This window comes from Xenopus laevis, chromosome 8L (assembly GCF_017654675.1).
Source record: "Xenopus laevis strain J_2021 chromosome 8L, Xenopus_laevis_v10.1, whole genome shotgun sequence".
Lineage (NCBI taxonomy): Eukaryota > Metazoa > Chordata > Amphibia > Anura > Pipidae > Xenopus > Xenopus laevis.
Genome location: NC_054385.1, coordinates 2,975,094 through 2,995,261, shown reverse-complemented (window position 1 = coordinate 2,995,261; position 20,168 = coordinate 2,975,094). Strand labels below are relative to the sequence as shown.

The 20,168-nt window shown below is 44.7% G+C and overlaps 2 protein-coding genes across 3 annotated transcripts in view; one reads left to right on the top strand and one right to left on the bottom strand.

The window, feature by feature from the left end:
- LOC108698168 (ras-specific guanine nucleotide-releasing factor RalGPS1) overlaps nucleotides 1-20,168 on the bottom strand; it is a 183,120-nt gene that overhangs the window by 160,316 nt on the left and 2,636 nt on the right. The window lies entirely within an intron of this gene.
- Nucleotides 271-2,994, top strand: LOC108698169. Its single transcript, XM_018229457.2, has 2 exons — nucleotides 271-500; nucleotides 1,603-2,994. Exon 2 carries the CDS (start codon nucleotides 1,644-1,646, stop codon nucleotides 2,343-2,345), a length of 702 nt encoding a protein of 233 aa, XP_018084946.1. The 5' UTR covers nucleotides 271-500; nucleotides 1,603-1,643; the 3' UTR covers nucleotides 2,346-2,994.

The window sequence follows — 20,168 nt, the reverse complement described above, 5'->3', positions numbered from 1 at the left end:
TTTTTTTTTTTAAATGGGGTCAGTGACCCCCGTTGGAAAGATGGAAAGAGTCAAATAATCCGAAAACTATAAAAAAAAAAAGAAAAAATGTAAAAGTTGCTTAGAATTGGTCATTCTATAACATACTGAACGTTCATCGCTTTAATGGAAACATATGGAGAGTTCCGTTGGTATGTGTGCAGCCGTGCATGCTGGGAAATAGCACTGTACAAAGTCCTGCAGCGTTGCCTCTCCCCGTCCCACACACTTGCCAACGGCACAACTCACACCCACACACAGGGGCCAAGCCCAACTGCAAGGAAGCTCGTTGTCATGGCAACCAGAGAAAGCAAAAGCCTTTCCTGCAAGAGAAGCCTGAGCCGGGAGAGTGAAAATAAAAGGAATGGTCTCAGGATTTACTGTGCAGCCCCCCAGTACTGCAGGAACCCCGAGAAGAATCCCGTGCTGGGGGGGAGCAAATTGATTCATAAATACAGAGAAAGGAATTGCGGCGGCTGAAGGTAAGAGCTGAGATTGGCTAATGATCATAATCATCATATTCCTATACACCTCCCTGGGGAAAATCATTGTACAGACCCCATTGAGTAGTATCTGCTTCCTCTATACTTACACCCCCATATGCAACTCAACTGGGTCCCCTATACTTACACCCCCAAATGCAACTCAACTGGGTCCTCTATACTTACACCCCCAAATGCAACTCAACTGGGTCCTCTATACTTACACCTCCAAATGCAACTCAACTGGGTCCCCTATACTTACACCCCCAAATGCAACTCAACTGGGTCCTCTATACTTACACCCCCAAATGCAACTTAACTGGGTCCTCTATACTTACACCCCCAAATGCAACTCAACTGGGTCCTCTATACTTACACCTCCAAATGCAACTCAACTGGGTCCCACCTGCAACCTGCCTTCAATATTACTAACACCCCCCTGTAAAGGAGAAGCATGAAGCAGAAGTAGAGCACCATGAAGCCTTACACCGTGGATTCTATATTGGAGGATTGTGGGAGTTGTAGTGCAGCAAGGACAGTTCATATAAAATAGAATTAACCACTTGATGAGCAATAATGCAAGTGACCACTGGAGGGAGCTCCCGCTCAGCAGTAAAGATTCCCAGTCTGGCCAATTTGCAGGGATCCAGTAGATCAGTGATCCCCAACCAGTAGCTCATGAGTAACGTGTTTCTCCCCAACCGCTTGGATGTTGCTTCCAGTGGCCTCAAAGCAGGGGCTTATTTTTTTGGGTTTGGAGGCAAGTTTTATTTGCATATAAACTAAGTATAGTGCCAAGTAGAGACTAACAATAGCCAATCACAGCCTTTATTTGGCACCCCTGGGACTATTTCATGTTTGTGTTGCTCCCCAACTCCTTACATTTGAATGAGGCTCATGGGCAGTAGAGCAACAATGTAGCAGCAGTCAGGCTCACAAACTTCTTCCCAGGTCTGCTCCTGCTACATTGTATCAGAAGTCAGAACCACCAGTGCAGCGAGTAGACAGGGTAAGGCAATAGCAAATACAGTTCCAGTGAGAATAAGGAACAAATGGATATTGGGAAAATTACATTTTCTTTTATTTTTGTTTCTACCAACAGATCGCCCCGATTATATCCCCCCCCCCACACACACAGACGTGATGTCCAATAAGGCCCCCAGTGTCCATACAGTAAGGATCCAGCAGAGCTATTGGGTGAAGGACACGGGTGAGGAGAGGCTGCTGCAGGCGGGGGCAGTTCTTGTAGCCAGAGAGGTGAGCCAAGTGGACTACTACGACACGGACACGTATGAACTTGCCATGAATAAGACGTGGCTCAGTAAGAGCGGGGGCAAATGGCAGCTCATTATAGACCAAAGTGGGACGGCGACTACAGAGGAAAATACAGACAAAGCCGAGGCAGGCAGGACAGACGGACAGAGTGAGGGCAAGTACAATGAGAAAGCCACAAAGGCCACTGATCAGACGGGCACCAGCCCACTGGCATGTTATGAGCTGCTGGATGAACAGGAGATTGTAGCTCATCTGTCTCTGGTTCTGCACAATGAGCTGGGCACAGTGGCCCCCGGGCACGAGACTGGGCACAGACGATCTGCAGGGACGACTCTCAGTGACTTTATACAGACACACGGCATCAGTCACTACTCCAGCTTCCACAACATCACACGGGCCACCTACTCACTGAGGGGCACCTACACTGTTATACTGAGTGCGGAGGAGGCTACTGGCCAACAATACGCTCACATTAGCCTCAATGTGGAAATCGATGGCGTGACGCAAGGATTCCAGCGAATGGAACAGCTGGCCAGTGAACTGGACTTTCTGCCTCAGACTAAGGCATAAGGGAAACATCCACACTGTGGTTGATCTATACTGTGCCAACCACACACATCCCCTCTATACACAGCACCCATGAACCCCCACACACACATCCCCTCTATACACAGCACCCATGAACCCCCACACACACATCCCCTCTATACACAGCACCCATGAACCCCCACACACATTCCTCTATACACAGCACCCATGAACCCCCACACACATTCCTCTATACACAGCACCATGAACCCCCACACACACATCCCCTCTATACACAGCACCCATGAACCCCACACACACATTCCTCTATACACAGCACCCATGAACCCCCACACACACATTCCTCTATACACAGCACCCATGAACCCCCACACACACATCCCCTCTATACACAGCACCCATGAACCCCCACACACACATCCCCTCTATACACAGCACCCATGAACCCCCACACACACATTCCTCTATACACAGCACCCATGAACCCCCACACACATTCCTCTATACACAGCACCCATGAACCCCCACACACATTCCTCTATACACAGCACCATGAACCCCCACACACACATCCCCTCTATACACAGCACCCATGAACCCCCACACACACATTCCTCTATACACAGCACCCATGAACCCCACACACACATTCCTCTATACACAGCACCATGAACCCCCACACACACATCCCCTCTATACACAGCACCCATGAACCCCACACACACCATCCCCTCTATACACAGCACCATGAACCCCCACACACACATTCCTCTATACACAGCACCCATGAACCCCCACACACACATTCCTCTATACACAGCACCCATGAACCCCACACACATCCCTCTATACACAGCACCCATGAACCCCCCCACACACATCCCTCTATACACAGCACCCATGAACCCCCACACACACATTCCTCTATACACAGCACCCATGAACCCCCACACACACATTCCTCTATACACAGCACCCATGAACCCCACACACACATTCCTCTATACACAGCACCCATGAACCCCCACACACATTCCTCTATACACAGCACCCATGAACCCCCCCACACACATCCCTCTATACACAGCACCCATGAACCCCCACACACATCCCCTCTATACACAGCACCTATGAACCCCCACACACATCCCCTCTATACACAGCACCCATGAACCCCCCACACACATCCCCTCTATACACAGCACCCATGAACCCCCACACACACATCCCTCTATACACAGCACCCATGAACCCCCACATACATTCCTCTATACACATAAGGCTAATGCCACTGGCCAGTAGGCGTCTGTATTCTCGGCCTGCAGAGCTCCATGTTGTGGGGCCCTAGGGTTACTCAGCGAGGGCTGCCGGGTCAGTATCTCCACTAACTGGAATGGAATAATTAACAGTGTCATTACTAGGAATAGTGATCAGTATCAGACACTCACTAATATGGCTACACACTGTACTGAACTCTGCTGTCAGAAATAAAAGTAGTATGCATCTGTATGGGGGAGTGTATTTCCTGTTACTCATATGACTCACTACTTCCTATGAATGGGGGAGTGTATTTCCTGGTACTCATATGACTCACTACTTCCTATGAATGGGGAGTGTATTTCCTGTTACTCTTATGACTCACTACTTCCTATGAATGGGGGAGTGTATTTCCTGTTACTCTTATGACTCACTACTTCCAATGAATGGGGAGTGTATTTCCTGTTACTCTTATGACTCACTACTTCCTATGAATGGGGGAGTGTATTTCCTGTTACTCTTATGACTCACTACTTCCAATGAATGGGGAGTGTATTTCCTGTTACTCTTATGACTCACTACTTCCAATGAATGGGGAGTGTATTTCCTGTTACTCTTATGACTCACTACTTCCTATGAATGGGGGAGTGTATTTCCTGTTACTCTTATGACTCACTACTTCCAATGAATGGGGAGTGTATTTCCTGTTACTCTTATGACTCACTACTTCCTATGAATGGGGGAGTGTATTTCCTGTTACTCATATGATCAAGTGTTTGAGGTCCAACCTTTGGTCAGGGCCCTTCCCAGCGTGTACCAAGGTTACATACAACTGTATCAGTGACAGGACCAAGAATATCCAGTGCAGCAAATCAATGGCCAGTGAAAAGCTCATTATACAATTACAAAAAACTGGTCAACGTTTCAGTCTTTGCCTAAGACCTTTGTCAAGACCCAAAGGTCTTAGGCAAAGACTGAAACGTTGACCAGTTCTTTGAATGTAATTATAAAAGTATTTATTTGTAAACTTTCTATTAATCCCAATGTGCACCGATTTTTTCGGACTTTTTTTGGATAATACAGATCTGTTCGGTAACACCTGGGGCATTTTTTCGGTGTATGGAGAGCGTCAGAACCAGTGGACTATTGTATATAGATATAGATATAGATATATAGATATAGATATATATATATATATAGAGCAATGGATGCCGGCACTACTTGTATAGTAGGTATATTGTGCCTGGGTACAACAGAAAGACAATATGGTACAATGTAGATAGAGGATCACACTCACAGGACTTAATGCAAAATTGGTGGTGTTTATTGGAGCAAAAAGCTAACGTTTGGGCTAGTACTCTTAATATATATATATATGCTTTTACAAATCACATTCACAGGACTTATATAGAATATAGTTGCTTTTAGTATAAAATGGCTAATATTTCGGCTGTTAAGGCATTTTATAATAAAAGCAACTATATTCTATATAAGTCCTGTGAGTGCAATCCTTCAATTGACTCTGGCTTCTATATATATATATATATGTGGAGTACATGGTTTGGAGCAATTAGCTGTGATATATTCATGTAAACACAGAACGTCAGATAAATAGGAAGAAGATATTGATCACGTGTATTAATTGTCTGTCTCACCTACAAGGCAGATTTATAGAGAGACTCCGGACAAATGAATAGAGTGCAGCCAAGGACAACACAGTGTTTATTGGAAAAGTAATATTTCCTGGAGCAGGGTGAGATAAAGTATTGTCAGTGATAATGCTGAGATTAACAGAAGCACAGTGCCACCTAGAGGAGCTCCATGTAACTGCAGCTTGACTGAACTCCCACAATATCCCATCCAAATCCTGCCGTTTATTTGTGACTTTCTATAGAGCCAGCAGCAGCAGCGTGTGAGACAGCAATGACAAGAGCTCAATAGAGGGGCCCCAAGGAGACGGCCGTGAATTATGAGTGTCTGGGAGGCGACAGACAGGGTATGGAGAGATGGCAGCACAGCTCAATTAATTCAGTCATTAATCCAATGCTCTTCTCTAGTACAGACACCAGGGAGGCAATGGATTTGCTTTTCCCAACAATAAGGGCTCCTGAAACAATAGCCGCGGAATGCTTTTCAGGGCGCACCTCTATAGCAAATCATAGTTTTCCCCAAAAAGCTTTGCATCTTGCCCTGATAATCCACTACCACATAGTGAATGAACTAGGGATGCACCGAATACACTATTTTGGATTCGGCCGAATCCTTCGCAAGAGATTCGGCAGAATACCGAATCCTAGTTTGCATATGCAAATTAGGGATGGCAAGGGGAACATTTTTTTACTTCCTTAATTTGTGACAAAAAGTCATGTGATTTCCATCCCTTCCCCTAATTTATATATGCAAATTAGGATTTGGTTCGCCCGGGCAGAAGGATTCGGCCGAATGCAAATCATGCTGAAAAAGGTCAAATCCCAAAATGAATCCTGGATTCGGTGCATCCCTAGAATAAACGAGCACCATTCTATAGTGAATAAAAAGCAGTATGTCAATATCAAGGCTCCCGCTGCTTCATCATAAAGACAAAATACTCAGCCCCAAAATTAGAGTAACAAATTACTGAAATGAGGAAACTCACAAAACGACAGCAACCTTTGGGGCACCCGCAGCGCGAGAGCAACCAACAGCCAATCAGAACACTGGGACATCCACAGGACTAGAGCAATCTGCAGCCAATCAGAACACTGGCACAACCACAGAGCTAGAGCAATCTGCAGCGAATCAGAACACTGGGACACCCACAGAGCTAGAGCAATCCGCAGCCAATCAGAACACTGGGACACCCACAGAGCTAGAGCAATCCGCAGCCAATCAGAACACTGGGACACCCACAGGGCTAGAGCAAACTGCAGCCAATCAGATTACTGGGACACCCACAGGGCTGCATTCATTAGACCACCGGGCCCCCTACAATCCTGGGCCCTTGGCAACCACAGAGAGTCTGCATCCTCCATAGTTACACTCCTGCATCACCTGCAAAGGCAACGGATATGAGAAATCACAGGAAATGTTTGATGGAAACAAAGTATAAAGAGACAATTGTTTCTCTATTGCTTCCTCCTCTGCAGCAGCAGCAGCACATCTCCTGTTAATCAGCTGGTGTGTGCTAGTCAGAACCAGCAGTGCAGAGAATATAAAGACGCCCACGGACAAGGCAGGAGGCTGATAATTATTTATATATATTGATAAAAAAGCAACATATTTCCAGGAGATCTTTGTAGTGCACAGGGTGGGCTCTGACATGGGTCGGCCCCACAGCAAATCCCCAGTGATTGACTAAGCAGGGATCAGATCCAGCCCAATGAAGACTGCACCGCTTGCAGGAGAGGAGATTAGCGACAGATTATGACAATTTAGTCTGAATAAAGGAAGGGATTATTCCCTGTACAAGGCAAATCTGGGCAATGTGAGGGGACTCGGCTCAAGTGCTTGGCCTCCGTCCCATTGCTCTGCAGAAGAATGAAGAGTATCAGGGTGATGCTGGGTCCCAATGGCTGGTAAAGGAGGATCGTGGGAGTTGTAGTTTTGCAGATTATAAATAAATATGTATAAATGATGTATAAATAATATAACAACAGCCCATCGGGGAGCTCCCCTCCAGCACAACAACAAGCGCATGTGACACACGTGAATTTACAGGTCCCCAAACAACGTTCTTGACATTCCTTTACTGACAACTTTACTGTTATTCTTTCCGGGAAAATGTGGCTTATTGTAAATAAACCAAGCGAGTAAACACGTAGTAAGGGCCCGGGCAGAACAAACTGGTCTCGGAGAAACTCACTGTGTTTACATCACTTATATGAACTGTCTCCACTTTCCGTCTTCTCTTAAATCTCCTGCAACTGCCCTAGAACCTGCGGGCACAGAGGGTATCCGTTCTATTGTGTGTGATGTACTGGATACATTAACTATGATCTGGAGCCTTTATCTAGAATCCCTGCCATAAAGCAAGACAGTACTGCTGACAGTTATACTGTACATAGGCTCCTTATATTATTGGGAATCGAATCATGTTCTGAATGACCTGCGGTCCTCCAATTCCCAGCGTTCCCTGAGAGCCAAAGGAAGGCTACTCCATGCAAATGCTTATATATTTCCCAGTCACTTATCTATAGTTTGTTAGGGCACAATCTGGGGGATCTAATGACGAGCCAATAACAGCTGTGAGGCTCCTAGAAGTATCATCCACCCGCCTTTCCCAACTGATACCCAGTCGAATAGCTTTGGGCTGTGAAACCAGCGAATGCTTTGCTTAGGTTCGGTCACTTAACCCTCACATCAGCAAAACCCGTTTAACCAGTCGGCTATTTATAAAAGCTCACAGGGTAGAAAAATAATGCTATGGAGAAAACAGCCGAGGCTTCAGGAGAACATTCTGCTTCCAAACGGAGCTTGGCCGCCTGCACGCTTACCTGTGCCAGACCCAAAGGGAACACTGCGGGGCACGACTTCTACAATAACATAAATAATGGGAGACAATGGTGTTTCTTACATGCAGGGCTCTGATAATCGGCTGATTAAAGGGGACATTCACTGATAGGGACCTGACACATGGCCTTCTTTGTGCAATGGAGAGCTTACAGCTTTGGGCCAATGTAAGAGCAGGAGTTACTTGGTTCTATTCTGCCTGGTTCTACCCATGAGCCTTATGGGTAACAGTGGCATTCCATTGTACCTGTCCATCATCTCATTCCCAAACCGGCGAACCCAAACTCTTCTGGGAAGGTTCCCACTAGATGTTGGAACTAGGTCCTCTCTTTCCTCTACTTTTCTCTACTTTTCTGTGAAGGTTCCTACTAGATGTTGGAACATGGTCCTCTCTTTCCTCTACTCCTCTGGGAAGGTTCCCACTAGATGTTGAAACATGGTCCTCTCTTTTCTCTACTCTTCTAGGAAGGTTCCCACTAGATGTTGGAAGGAACATGGTATTCGCTTTCCATTACTCATCTGGGAAGGTTCCCACTAGATGTTGGAACATGGTCCTCTCTTTCCTCTACCCTTCTGGGAAGGTTCCACTAGATGTTGGAACTAGGTCCTCTCTTTCCTCTACTTTTCTGGGAAGGTTCCTACTAGATGTTGGAACATGGTTCTCTCTTTCCTCTACCCTTCTGGGAAGGTTCCACTAGATGTTGGAACTATGTCCTCTCTTTCCTCTACTCTTCTAGGAAGGTTCCACTATATGTTGGAACATGGTCCTCTCTTTCCTCTACTCTTCTGGGAAGGTTCCCACTAGATGTTGGAACATGGTTGCTGGGAGTAGCTTCTATTCAGCAACCAGAACATTAGTTATGTTGGGCACTGAAGTTTGAGGTCCCATCCATCCCATAGGGGTTCAGTTGCATTGAGGTCTCTGTACAGTCTCTCAGCAAAATAAAAATGATTGTGTTTGATTCATGGCTTTGCTGGGCAGCTCTGGGCAATGTAATAAATAAAATCCAGTAAAATATTAAAAGTGTCCTAGTTCAGTAAACAGAGCATTGTTTATCTGTGTTTATTGGTTGCTATAACTATGGTCTGTTTCACCGAGCAAAGTGCTGATCTATTTTCCCCGGGCTGATTGCTGGCTCAGATCCTGTACCAACAAGAGGCAGCGAAACACACAGTGCGGCCACATTGTTATCCAGAAATTCGATGCCCACAGAGAGAATGTTCTGCTGCTCTGACAAGCACTGGGCTCAATCTGAATATTCCACTCCTTGGGTATTGAATTAATGAGCTTTGATAAGGACATTGATGGGTCCCTCTAAAACCAGATCCATGCTAAGGCTTCAGCATTCAGTTGAAGACACTTCCACTAAAAAACCAAGTCCAGGTAACACTGAACCATGTTCACGTAGCTGTAGATCCACCAAGACAGGTTTCTTGGAGGGGGAAGGCTTGTTGTATGAAACGTACTTATGATCAAGTTATCGATAAACAGATACTTTCAACGAGAGCTTGTAGCCATATACATTATATACATAATTACACATTAAGCAGGAGTTGCCCTACGTTTAAGCACTTGTGTACTGGACCCAAGTACTTAATACATAGAATATATCCCGGGACCAACAATGACCATATAGACCATAAACTGCCTGTGTGCCAAACTGTGCCATAACCAGCAGTATTTTTAGCTGAGCATCAATCTATTTTGCCCTCAAATCTGCTTTATGATGGGGTTAGGAATCCCACCCCCTCCCGCTGTTGGGAGATGAAGTTTTCAAATGACTCCCACGTGTTTTTTGTTTTTAGCCAAGAGCATTTTTTACGGTTGTCATGGCAACTGTAACAATATCTATTTGGGAAGGGGAGAACAGAGAGCTGCTGTCTGAGATCATCTTCTGGTCGCACGAGTTAGGAAAAAAGCCAAAAGAGATGTTAATGAGAAGACAAGGGCTCATTTATTTCTAGCTTCAACCTCTAAGCCCTTGCATGGGGCGCAGCCTGGACCAATCAAAGCCACAGCAGTAATGCTAGATGTCTCACTCGCCACTAAAGGTGCCGTACCTGGGTAGTCATGGACTGTTGGTTCAGCCTCTTTGGAATGAGCCATCTGCTCCACTATGACCCCCCTCCTACCCATCCCTTCAGATACCAACCAGGTGAAGGAGAATACTATAGTCACCAGTATCCAACAGTGTAGGACCACTTGGGTGGACAAACTGGGCAAAGATCTGGAGACCTGGCCATCTTTATGCATATGATCAGAAAAACCATGAGAAGCAGGTCTCATATAGACCTCTGTTGGGCTGATGGGAAGGTCCACCTGGAGATCATCTGGTACTGGCCAAGCCTGTCCATCCCTGAGCCATAAATAGACTGATAACGACTGCCTATCCAGACCCTCATGAGTAGTAATGTGGTCCTCCATTAGGATCCCAGGGAATTAGCCCCATTTGGACCTGACGTAGGTTGAAGGCATGAGAGAAAATGACTATATGGCTAGAAAAGGTCTTCTTAAAGGGAAAGTGGGTTGTTCACCTTTGAATTAACTTTCAGTATGACATGGAGAGGGATATTCTGAGACCATTTGCATTCGGTTTGAATTTTTTATAATTGTAGTTTTTGAGTTATTTAGCTTTTTATTCAGCAGCTCTCCGGTTTGCCATTTCAGCAATCTGGTTTCTAGGGTCGAAATTACCCTAGCAACCAAGAGATTTGAATATGAATAGAAGAGGCCTGAATAGAAAGTAACAAACAGTAGCAATAACAATACATTCGTAGCCTTGCGGAGCATTTGTTGTTAGAGGGGGTCAGTGACCCCCATTTGAAAGCTGAAAGAAGAAGGCAAATAATTCAAAAACTATAAAAAAAATAAACAATGAAGGCCAATTGAAAAGTTGCTTAGAAGTAGTCATTCTAGAACATACTAAAAGGTGAGACACTGATTTAAAGGGAAAGTTAATCCCAGGCCATCAGCCTGTGAGTTACATACTGCCCCTTGTGGTCGTTTTAAACCATAACAGAAACTCATAATGACTTAGTAATGAACATGACACTTTTCATTAACATTAACAAGGCCAGCTGGCTGCGCTGGGTATCCACATGGCTAGTAAACAAGAACATTTGGGGCATTTGGGCAAATCTAAATGAGACAGGTCAGAAGGAAAGTCACCAGGCGCACGGCCAAAAGCACTTCCAGTGGGAGGGAGCGGTGGTGGGTGCCAGACATTACATTTATTCATATGACGCTGCTAGTCTATCAAAGAACAGTTTATTCAATTCCCTCCGATGTCCGGTGCTGCAGCGAGCGACCGCAAGATAAATACATTTAATGGAAACCGAAAACGACACAAGGCATCGGAACAACTCTCGGAGCTGCACGGCCAAAGGTTATATTTTTGGCCAATTACGATCAGAAACTGGCACCGTCCCGGAGTCACTGTATCCGCAGGAGAGGATCTGATTTAGCTTACTGGTTGTTTAAGAGGTAACCGATACGGACCCTCAGCTACGGATGCAAAACGGACAGGGTTTTGTTACGTCTTGGACACTAATACTAACACTGTGAGAGGGGATCACGTAACTGCCGACTGAGAAGTGGTGAGAGATACGTGGAGCCAACTTCCAGCAGATGTGGTGCAGAGTAAACACATAGCGGGGGGATAGCGAAACAAAATAAAAGTGGAGATAATGTTCCACCAAATTCACAAACCTCTTTCTACACTTATGTGAATGTGTCCTTTAAACAGACACTTTTCAGATTTTGCCTTTCGCACGACATTTTAACGACATTTTTCTGACTAAACCTGTCAGTCCGCCATCAAATTGGAATTTCCGAGGGAGGGGGGTCTGTTTTACCTGGGGAAATAATACATCGGCTTTTCTAAATCTGCCCACATGAATTCCACTTCTGTAACAAGATACAAGGGTCTAAATCCAAGAAATGCTATTTTGCATAATATAGGGATTTGTCTCAGAAATAGGTTTTATTATCTTAGGTCAAGTGTCTAATTGCTGCCAAAATGAAAACAAACTATTGCCTGGGAAGCTTTACTTTTCCTTTAGATAATATATTCACTCAAATCGCTAATATTGTCTCATTCATTGAGCTAAAACTAATTAGGGTCAGGGCACACGCTCAGATTCCGGGAGATAAATCGCCCCATCGACAAATCTCATCTTCTTCAGGGCAACTAATCTCCCCGAACTTTCCTCGTGAGGCAACTTCGGGCGACTTCCGAAAACAAAGTGCTCCCAGCACCATCCACAGGCGATTTACATTGTTGCCGGCGGGAGGCAGTTCGGGGAGATTAGTCGCCCTGAAGAAGAGAAGATTTGTTGACGGGCGACTAATCTCCCAAATCTGAGCGTGTGCCCTGACCCTAAAAACTTTTAACATATCAAATTGTAAAAAACACACTTTTTTTTGTTTAATCAGTGTTTTACTTGAGGCTTTTACACCTATAGGATTAGAGAGAAACGTGTTCCCTGACTATAAAATGCTAATCCCTAATAATATGATAATAATTCCCCAATGGGGCACCTACAAGAGGTGTGAAATGAAGACTGGGAGAAACAAAGACGATTAGATTATTTTACATTTAATCTGACACTCGGGGAAGAGTTATACTGAGCTTTACTCCATTTTGAAAATGTCGGGAGAAAATGTCGTTTTTGCACCATTTGTAAACGGTCTTTCTTTTCACTAGGGTATGAAAACGGTTGAGTCGGCCAGGATTCTGCCTTTTTCAGCAGGATTCAGATTTGGCCGAATGCGAACCCTAATTTACATATGCCAATTAGCGGGGGGAGGGAATTTGCTTGACTTTTTGTCACAAAACAAGGAAGTAAAAAATGTTTTCCCCTTCCCACCCCTAATTTACATATGCAAATTCGGATTTGGTTCGGTATTCGGCTGAATCCTTCGCCAAGGATTCAGGGGTTCGGCCGAATCCAAAATAGTGGATTCGGTGCATCCCTAATTTTACACCACCACTTTTGCTCCAAAAATGGACTATCTCCACTTTTGAAAGTTCCCCCATAATGTTGGGATTGAAGAACACATTTAAAGGGAAAATGTGCCCCATGCCCATCGAGTGCACTCGTTTGCATGAAAAAGTGGATTTGGCTAATACGGCCCCTTATAGACATGGGGCGATGGAGCAACTGTCATTCCTGAATGTCGGGAATGATGCTGCCATGGCCACGGAGCTAAACAAGCCACCTGAATAGGGCAATTGTTTGTGCCGTATATTTACACAAACACTCATCATCCCCCCGCAGTCGGTCCAAGACAAAACTGGGCTCTGGCCCAGCACCTCTCGTGATTTGGAATTGGCACAGCTCGGAGGGGGACGGAATGGGAGCCAAGTGTAAGGATTGAGATGTTCCCATGAATTGTGGGGCTGTTTTCCTGGCCCAATCCCATAGTTCCCCAACTTCTCTCCCGTCTGGACCTCAATGAAATAGGACAAGTTTAAGGTCTGCCTATTAGGAGCTGCCAGACAACAAGACGCAGGCTGCACTGAGCAACATAAAGCCACGCTGCATACACTCACCAGGAGTCATTTAGCTCTTCCTCCTTAAATACCTCATCACCGCTACATAAATAATAAAAAGCTCGTCTCCAGCCGCCGCCACAGCAAGGGCCAAATGGGATTTCTGCTCTATAATTAAGAGCTCGCTGGCAGTTGTGCTTAACGTTTCCAGCGCGGGACGCGTCCTACTGTACATGCCCTCGTTCCTGCCCAGAGATGGGGGATAAATAAGATTTTATAACTCTCACTCTCTAATAAGAGCCAAATTTGTCACTTGGCCAGAAAAAGATTCTCACCGGCTCTTTTGCAATTTACGTGGGGTTTTTTTTTTTTTTTGTTCTCGTAATAACAGCAGTTTCACACTGGTAAAATGGTGAATTTGAAAGCACCCTCTGTTGTTCAATCAAGCCAAAAGTCACAAGCTTAAGATAATTTAGGTGGTGGAAACCACCATCACTGGCCACATAACGCCCTTATTCCAGGTCTCGGATGCCCAAAGCTGACCCCGATCTATATGGTGACTACTATCCCTGCTGCATTAGCTGGTCTGGGCAAACAAGGCAGTATTACAGTTTTACAGAGCAGCTAATTAACTGTTAATCTGCTTTCTCTTCATTTTAAACCGGTTTGACTGACAAATGCGCCTGTCGAGTTTTACGGCCGTAATATAAAGTTGCGCTTCCCGGGAATCCTTGTGCCGTTTATTGTTATTGCTGTGACTCAGACTTTCATTTTAGCTTTGATGTTATTAGTGAGTCGGGCGGAAGGCAACCCTTGCACAACTCCCAGTAGCCCTTATAACCTGAAGCGGCCGGTGCTGTGAGATCGGCAACCTGCCCCCCCAACATCTCATTCCCAAACCAAGGGGGTTAATATGCAGTTAACCCTCCCTTTGCTGCTATAACTGCCCCGGTGCTTCTGGGAATATTCCCATTAGATGTTGGAACATTGTTGCTGGGAGTCGTTGCTGGGAGTTGTTTCTATTGAGCCACAGTGAGTTTGGGCACTGATGTTGGGGATCAGAGTCACAGTCGGGGTTCCAATTCATCCCACAGGGGTTCAGTTGGGTTGAAGTCGCATCTCAGCAACCCCATTCTGTAGGGACCTGGCTCTGTGCATAGACAGACATTTGGGGGGGACACTGTAGGGCCCCTGAATCAAATACAATGCATATGGCTACCAGATCTGTGAGCCATTTGCAGGGGGCACGGATCTTTATATAAACGTTGAACTGAGCAAGTTCTGCAGCCAGGAGACGGCTCTCTATGGTACTGATCGTTGTAATGAGCTCAATACACAACAGGGACTTTCTGTTTCTGCTGAATTATTAATGCCCAGTCCTATAAAAGACAATGCTTTCTGTGAAACGGATTTAAACTCTTGTCTCGTGATCGGAAAACGACTATCTAATTATAGCTCTTCCTCTGCGGATAGGAACGAGGCTCTGAAAAAGGGGGTCTCCCGGCTCCAGCGCCCGACATTTTGTTTCTCCTTTGTTCTTTCATGAGCTGGAAGCTACGGAATTCCAATATGTTATGCTCAGAGCAGACATAAAGGGGTGCTTCATCCTTAACAACCCCTTTAATAGGTTGTTTATTTGGCCAGTCAGCTGTCTAGTCACTCTTGTGTGTGTCATGGGTTAATCCCAGGCCCATATACCCGGATACAATGAGTCTTCTGCTGAATATCAATACCAGGTCCCTCCCTAATTAGTGTCTGCCATATAAAGATAAATTGGGCTCCCTGTGATTGAGAGTCCTGGAGCCTGTTCAGGAGGCCGGCCAGTTGTAACCATTAAACAGAGACAGGCAATGCATTGATCCCACCATACGGACCATGTCAGGCTTTTTGCCCTGATTTACGTGGGCCATAAAGATAAAGTCATGATTCAGGAATGTGTTTAAAGACACAGTAGTCTCCCTGGTTTCAACGTGACAGTATAAAAATGGGCTCCTTAGCCCCAATTGGCTTTTAGTTGCCTTAAAACCTTTAGGGGCACATTTACGAAGCTCGAGTGAAGAATTTTGAAGGTTTTTTTGGGTTCTTAGACCATTGAATAGGCTACTTCGACCTTCGACTACGAATCAAACTAAAAATCGTTCGACTATTCGACCATTCCATAGTCGAAGTACTGTCTCTTTAAAAAAAACTTCGACTACCGACATCGGCACTTTAAACCTACCGAGCACCAATGTTAGCCTATGGGGACCTTGCCCATAAGCTTTCGCAGCTTCTTTTGATCGAAGGAAAATCATTCGATCGATGGATTTAATCGTTCGATCGTACGATTTTTCCTTTGAAGCCGAAGGATTTTACTTCGAGGGTCGAATATCGAGGGTTAATTAATTAACCCTCGATATTCGACCAATAGTAAATGTGCCCCTAACTGTCCAGTGATTACATCCAGCAATACGGCTTGACTCTACCCAACATTATCCCCATGGTACCACACTACACCGTATTGGTATTTGGGTCAGGGCCCCAATTTAAAGGGGTTGTTCACCTTCACCAACATTTTTTTTTCAGTTCAGCTGAAAGCTGTAAAGAGTCACAAGAAGTAAATAATTTTAAAAATGAAGACCAATTGAAAAGTTGCTTAGAATTGGCCATTGTAGAACATCCTAACAGTTAACTTAAAGGTGAACCATCATTTTAAAGGCCACAGACATATAAAAATATAAAATATTGTCCCGATACTTAACGGGGTCGCAAATGCACAGACCAGAGCCGACTATAAAGACCATGACTGCGGCTCTTCCAAGAATGTATTTCATATAAAGCAATTAGCAATTTGTGTTGAGTGGCCCCTTCATTGTGCCTCCTGGGCCTGTGCTTTCAGGTTATAGGCAGAATCGCTGGCCCTGGACTAATAAACTGCAACTGTCAGCCTGGCAGTAAAGGCGGCACCGAGCGGCATACAAGGGGGTTAATGGGAATGTGCCAGTTTAGGAGCTTGAATTGGTTCGTGTGCAGCTGTCAGAGGCTTTATTATTAGTCCTTTAATTGCTCCTGGGCTTTTACTATTAGGAGCTAATTTAAAGGGGAAGCACAGAGTAGTCTTGCAGCGAGGTCGGCCATGCTTCTGACCAGCGGGCACATGCCAGACCTGCAACCCTTTCCTTTATTCATACGCCAGCATTTTATTGCTTTCTTATCTACAATATTTACTGGAGAGAAAAGACACAGGGGACATAAACGTTTCAAAGCAACACGCCAACTTACTAGCAAGGGTTAAAACATGCCGGGAGCAATAGCAACATCGACAAGGGCACCTTTATCACCTGGGCATTTAGCTGCTGGCAGATCCAGACACATGCCAGTCTAGCTTGCCCCGTTTACACCCAGTGTGCCGTGTTTCTATCACTATAGAACATTTAAAGGGGTAGTTCCCCTTTAATTAAATGAACTGTATGACAGTATGACATAGAGAGGGATATTCTGAGACAATTTGCTGCTGGTTTTCATTTTTTTATTAATTGGTTTTCATGTTTAATTTATTGGTTTTTGACTTATTTAGCTTTTTATTCAGCAGCTCTCCAGTCTGCAATTTCAGCTTTATGGTAGTTAGGGTTCAAATTCCCCTAGCAACCATGCACGGATTTGAATAAGAGACTGAAATATGAATAGGAGAGGCCTGAATAGAGAGATGAGTAATGCACTTTTAATTCAGCAGCTCTGCACTTTCAGAAGTCTGGTTGCTAGGGTACAAATTCCCCTAGCAACCATGCACTGATTTGAATAAGAGACTGGAATATGAATAGGAGAGGCCTGAATAGAGAGATGAGTAATGCACTTTTAATTCAGCAGCTCTGCACTTTCAGAAGTCTGGTTGCTAGGGTACAAATTCCCCTAGCAACCATGCACTGATTTGAATAAGAGACTGGAATATGAATAGGAGAGGGGCTGAATAGAAAGATGAGTAATGCACTTTTAATTCAGCAGCTCTGCAGTTTGCACTTTCAGAAGTCTGGTTGCTAGGATCCAAATTCCCCTAGCAACCATGCACTGATTTGAATAAGAGACTGGAATATGAATAAGAGAGGCGCTGAATAGAAAGATGAGTAATGCACTTTTAATTCAGCAGCTCTGCAGTTTGCACTTTCAGAAGTCTGGTTGCTAGGGTACAAATTCCCCTAGCAACCACGCACTGATCTGAATAAGAGACTGGAATATTAATAAAAGACCTAAATAGCAAGAGGAGTAATAACAATACATTTTTAGCCTTACAGAGCCTTTGTTTTTTTTTTTAAGATGGGGGTCAGTGACCACCATTTGGAAGCTGAAAAAAGTCAGAATAATTAAAAAAACAATAAAATGAAGAACAATGAAAAAGCTGCTTAGAATTGGCCATTCTATAACATTATGTTAAAGTGTTGTGACCTTCTCATAGGGAACTACAACTGGCAGCAGTGTTATCCCATGATCCTCTGTGAGGTCTCTATAGAGAAGAGGCGGCTATTAAGAAGTCCCATTGGAATATTAGCATTAAAGAGATAATAATATAATACAGACACACATTAGATCAGGTACATTAGAGGCCCGACCTGGTTCCCCGGAGCACCTGTGGGTGACACTACGGGAGGGAAAGTTTATGGGTGGGAGTAATCGCTAGTTTAGAAAGGAGCAAGTGAAAGTAAAAATAGCTCCGTTCAAGGGCAGGTGACTGAAGCTCTCACTAGTGAGAATCAATGCTTTATTGTCCCTGGATTAAAGCACAATGGCAGCACTCAGCTCTGTATAGAGGCAGCTCCAGAGATATCCAATGACAAACACAAGCAGCTCACAAGCGAGGTCTGTTCCAGCTCCGGGTCTGCAGACAGGGCACAATGGCAAACTCTTAATATGGACTACAAATCCCAGCATCCCTTGCACAGGCACAAGGCTGCAGGCTGAGTTATACAGGGAACTCTGAGTATCACTCATGTATTATAAGGGATAATGTACCCCCTACTGTAAATGATAAGGATATTAGAAGTCACCGAGGGGTTGTTCTGTGACCATATAAAGGCACAAGGCTGCAGGCTGAGTTATACAGGGAACTCTGAGTATCACTCATGTATTATAAGGGATAATGTACCCCCTACTGTAAATGATAAGGATATTAGAAGTCACTGAGGGGTTGTTCGGTGACCATATAAAGGCACAAGGCTGCAGGCTGAGTTATACAGGGAACTCTGAGTATCACTCATGTATTATAAGGGATAATGTACCCCCTACTGTAAATGATAAGGATATTAGAAGTCACTGAGGGGTTGTGACCATATAAAGGCACAAGGCTGCAGGCTGAGTTATACAGGGAACTCTGAGTATCACTCATGTATTATAAGGGATAATGTACCCCCTACTGTAAATGATAAGGATATTAGAAGTCGCTGAGGCACAAGGCTGCAGAGTTATAAAGGTCAGGGAAATCTAAACTGATGTCTCTGTGAATCATGTAACACAAAGTGCATCACTAAGCACCATTTATAAGCAAACTGTTCCTTAGATAACTATATTTCTGCTGTATTAATGGATATCACTGAATGTTAGAAGCTCATTTTCAGGTTCCACCTTAGTAAATTGATGACTGGCATGCCTGCAATAACCCAACACAGGAATAGATCTCAGTTATACATTTGATGAGCGGTGTTCTATATTGACAATAAAACTGCTTCTCTTTCTGAATGACATGCAATTTGCTATAAAGTAGAATGGAGAAACATAATCCAGTAGGTTGAACGTATTAAACAGAACTAGAGGGAAAGAGAAGTGTTCCTGGGGGCTGATATTGCTCATCTGCGCTTGCTCATTGGGATAAATGGCGGCCATGAGCCTTGTGTGTGAAATTGGATGGAACAGACTCTGCAGCAGCAAATAAAAATATAACATGGTAAACGGCTAGACCAAACTGCAGCCAATCAGAACACCAGAACTCTTTATAGCATCAGAAGTGTCACAGGGCTAAATCTACCTGTAGCCAATCAGAACTCTCACGGGGCTACATCTACCTGCAGCCAATCAGAACTCTCACGGGGCTACATCTACCTGCAGCCAATCAGAACTCTCACAGGGCTACATCTACCTGCAGCCAATCAGAACTGTCACAGGGCTACATCTACCTGCAGCCAATCAGAACTCTCACAGGGCTACATCTACCTGCAGCCAATCAGAACTCTCACAGGGCTACATCTACCTGCAGCCAATCAGAACTCTCACAAGGCTACATCTACCTGCAGCCAATCAGAACTCTCACAAGGCTACATCTACCTGCAGCCAATCAGAACTCTCACAAGGCTACATCTACCTGCAGCCAATCAGAACTCTCACAAGGCTACATCTACCTGCAGCCAATCAGAACTCTCACAAGGCTACATCTACCTGCAGCCAATCAGAACTCTCACAAGGCTACATCTACCTGCAGCCAATCAGAACTCTCACAAGGCTACATCTACCTGCAGCCAATCAGAGCATAAGAACTATCACAGTCCTTTCCTCAAATCTGGCCATTTCCTACAATGATCACAGTGTAACAATGTGACATTTACAGCTGAAGTAAAAACAACATAAAGGCAACATTAAAGGG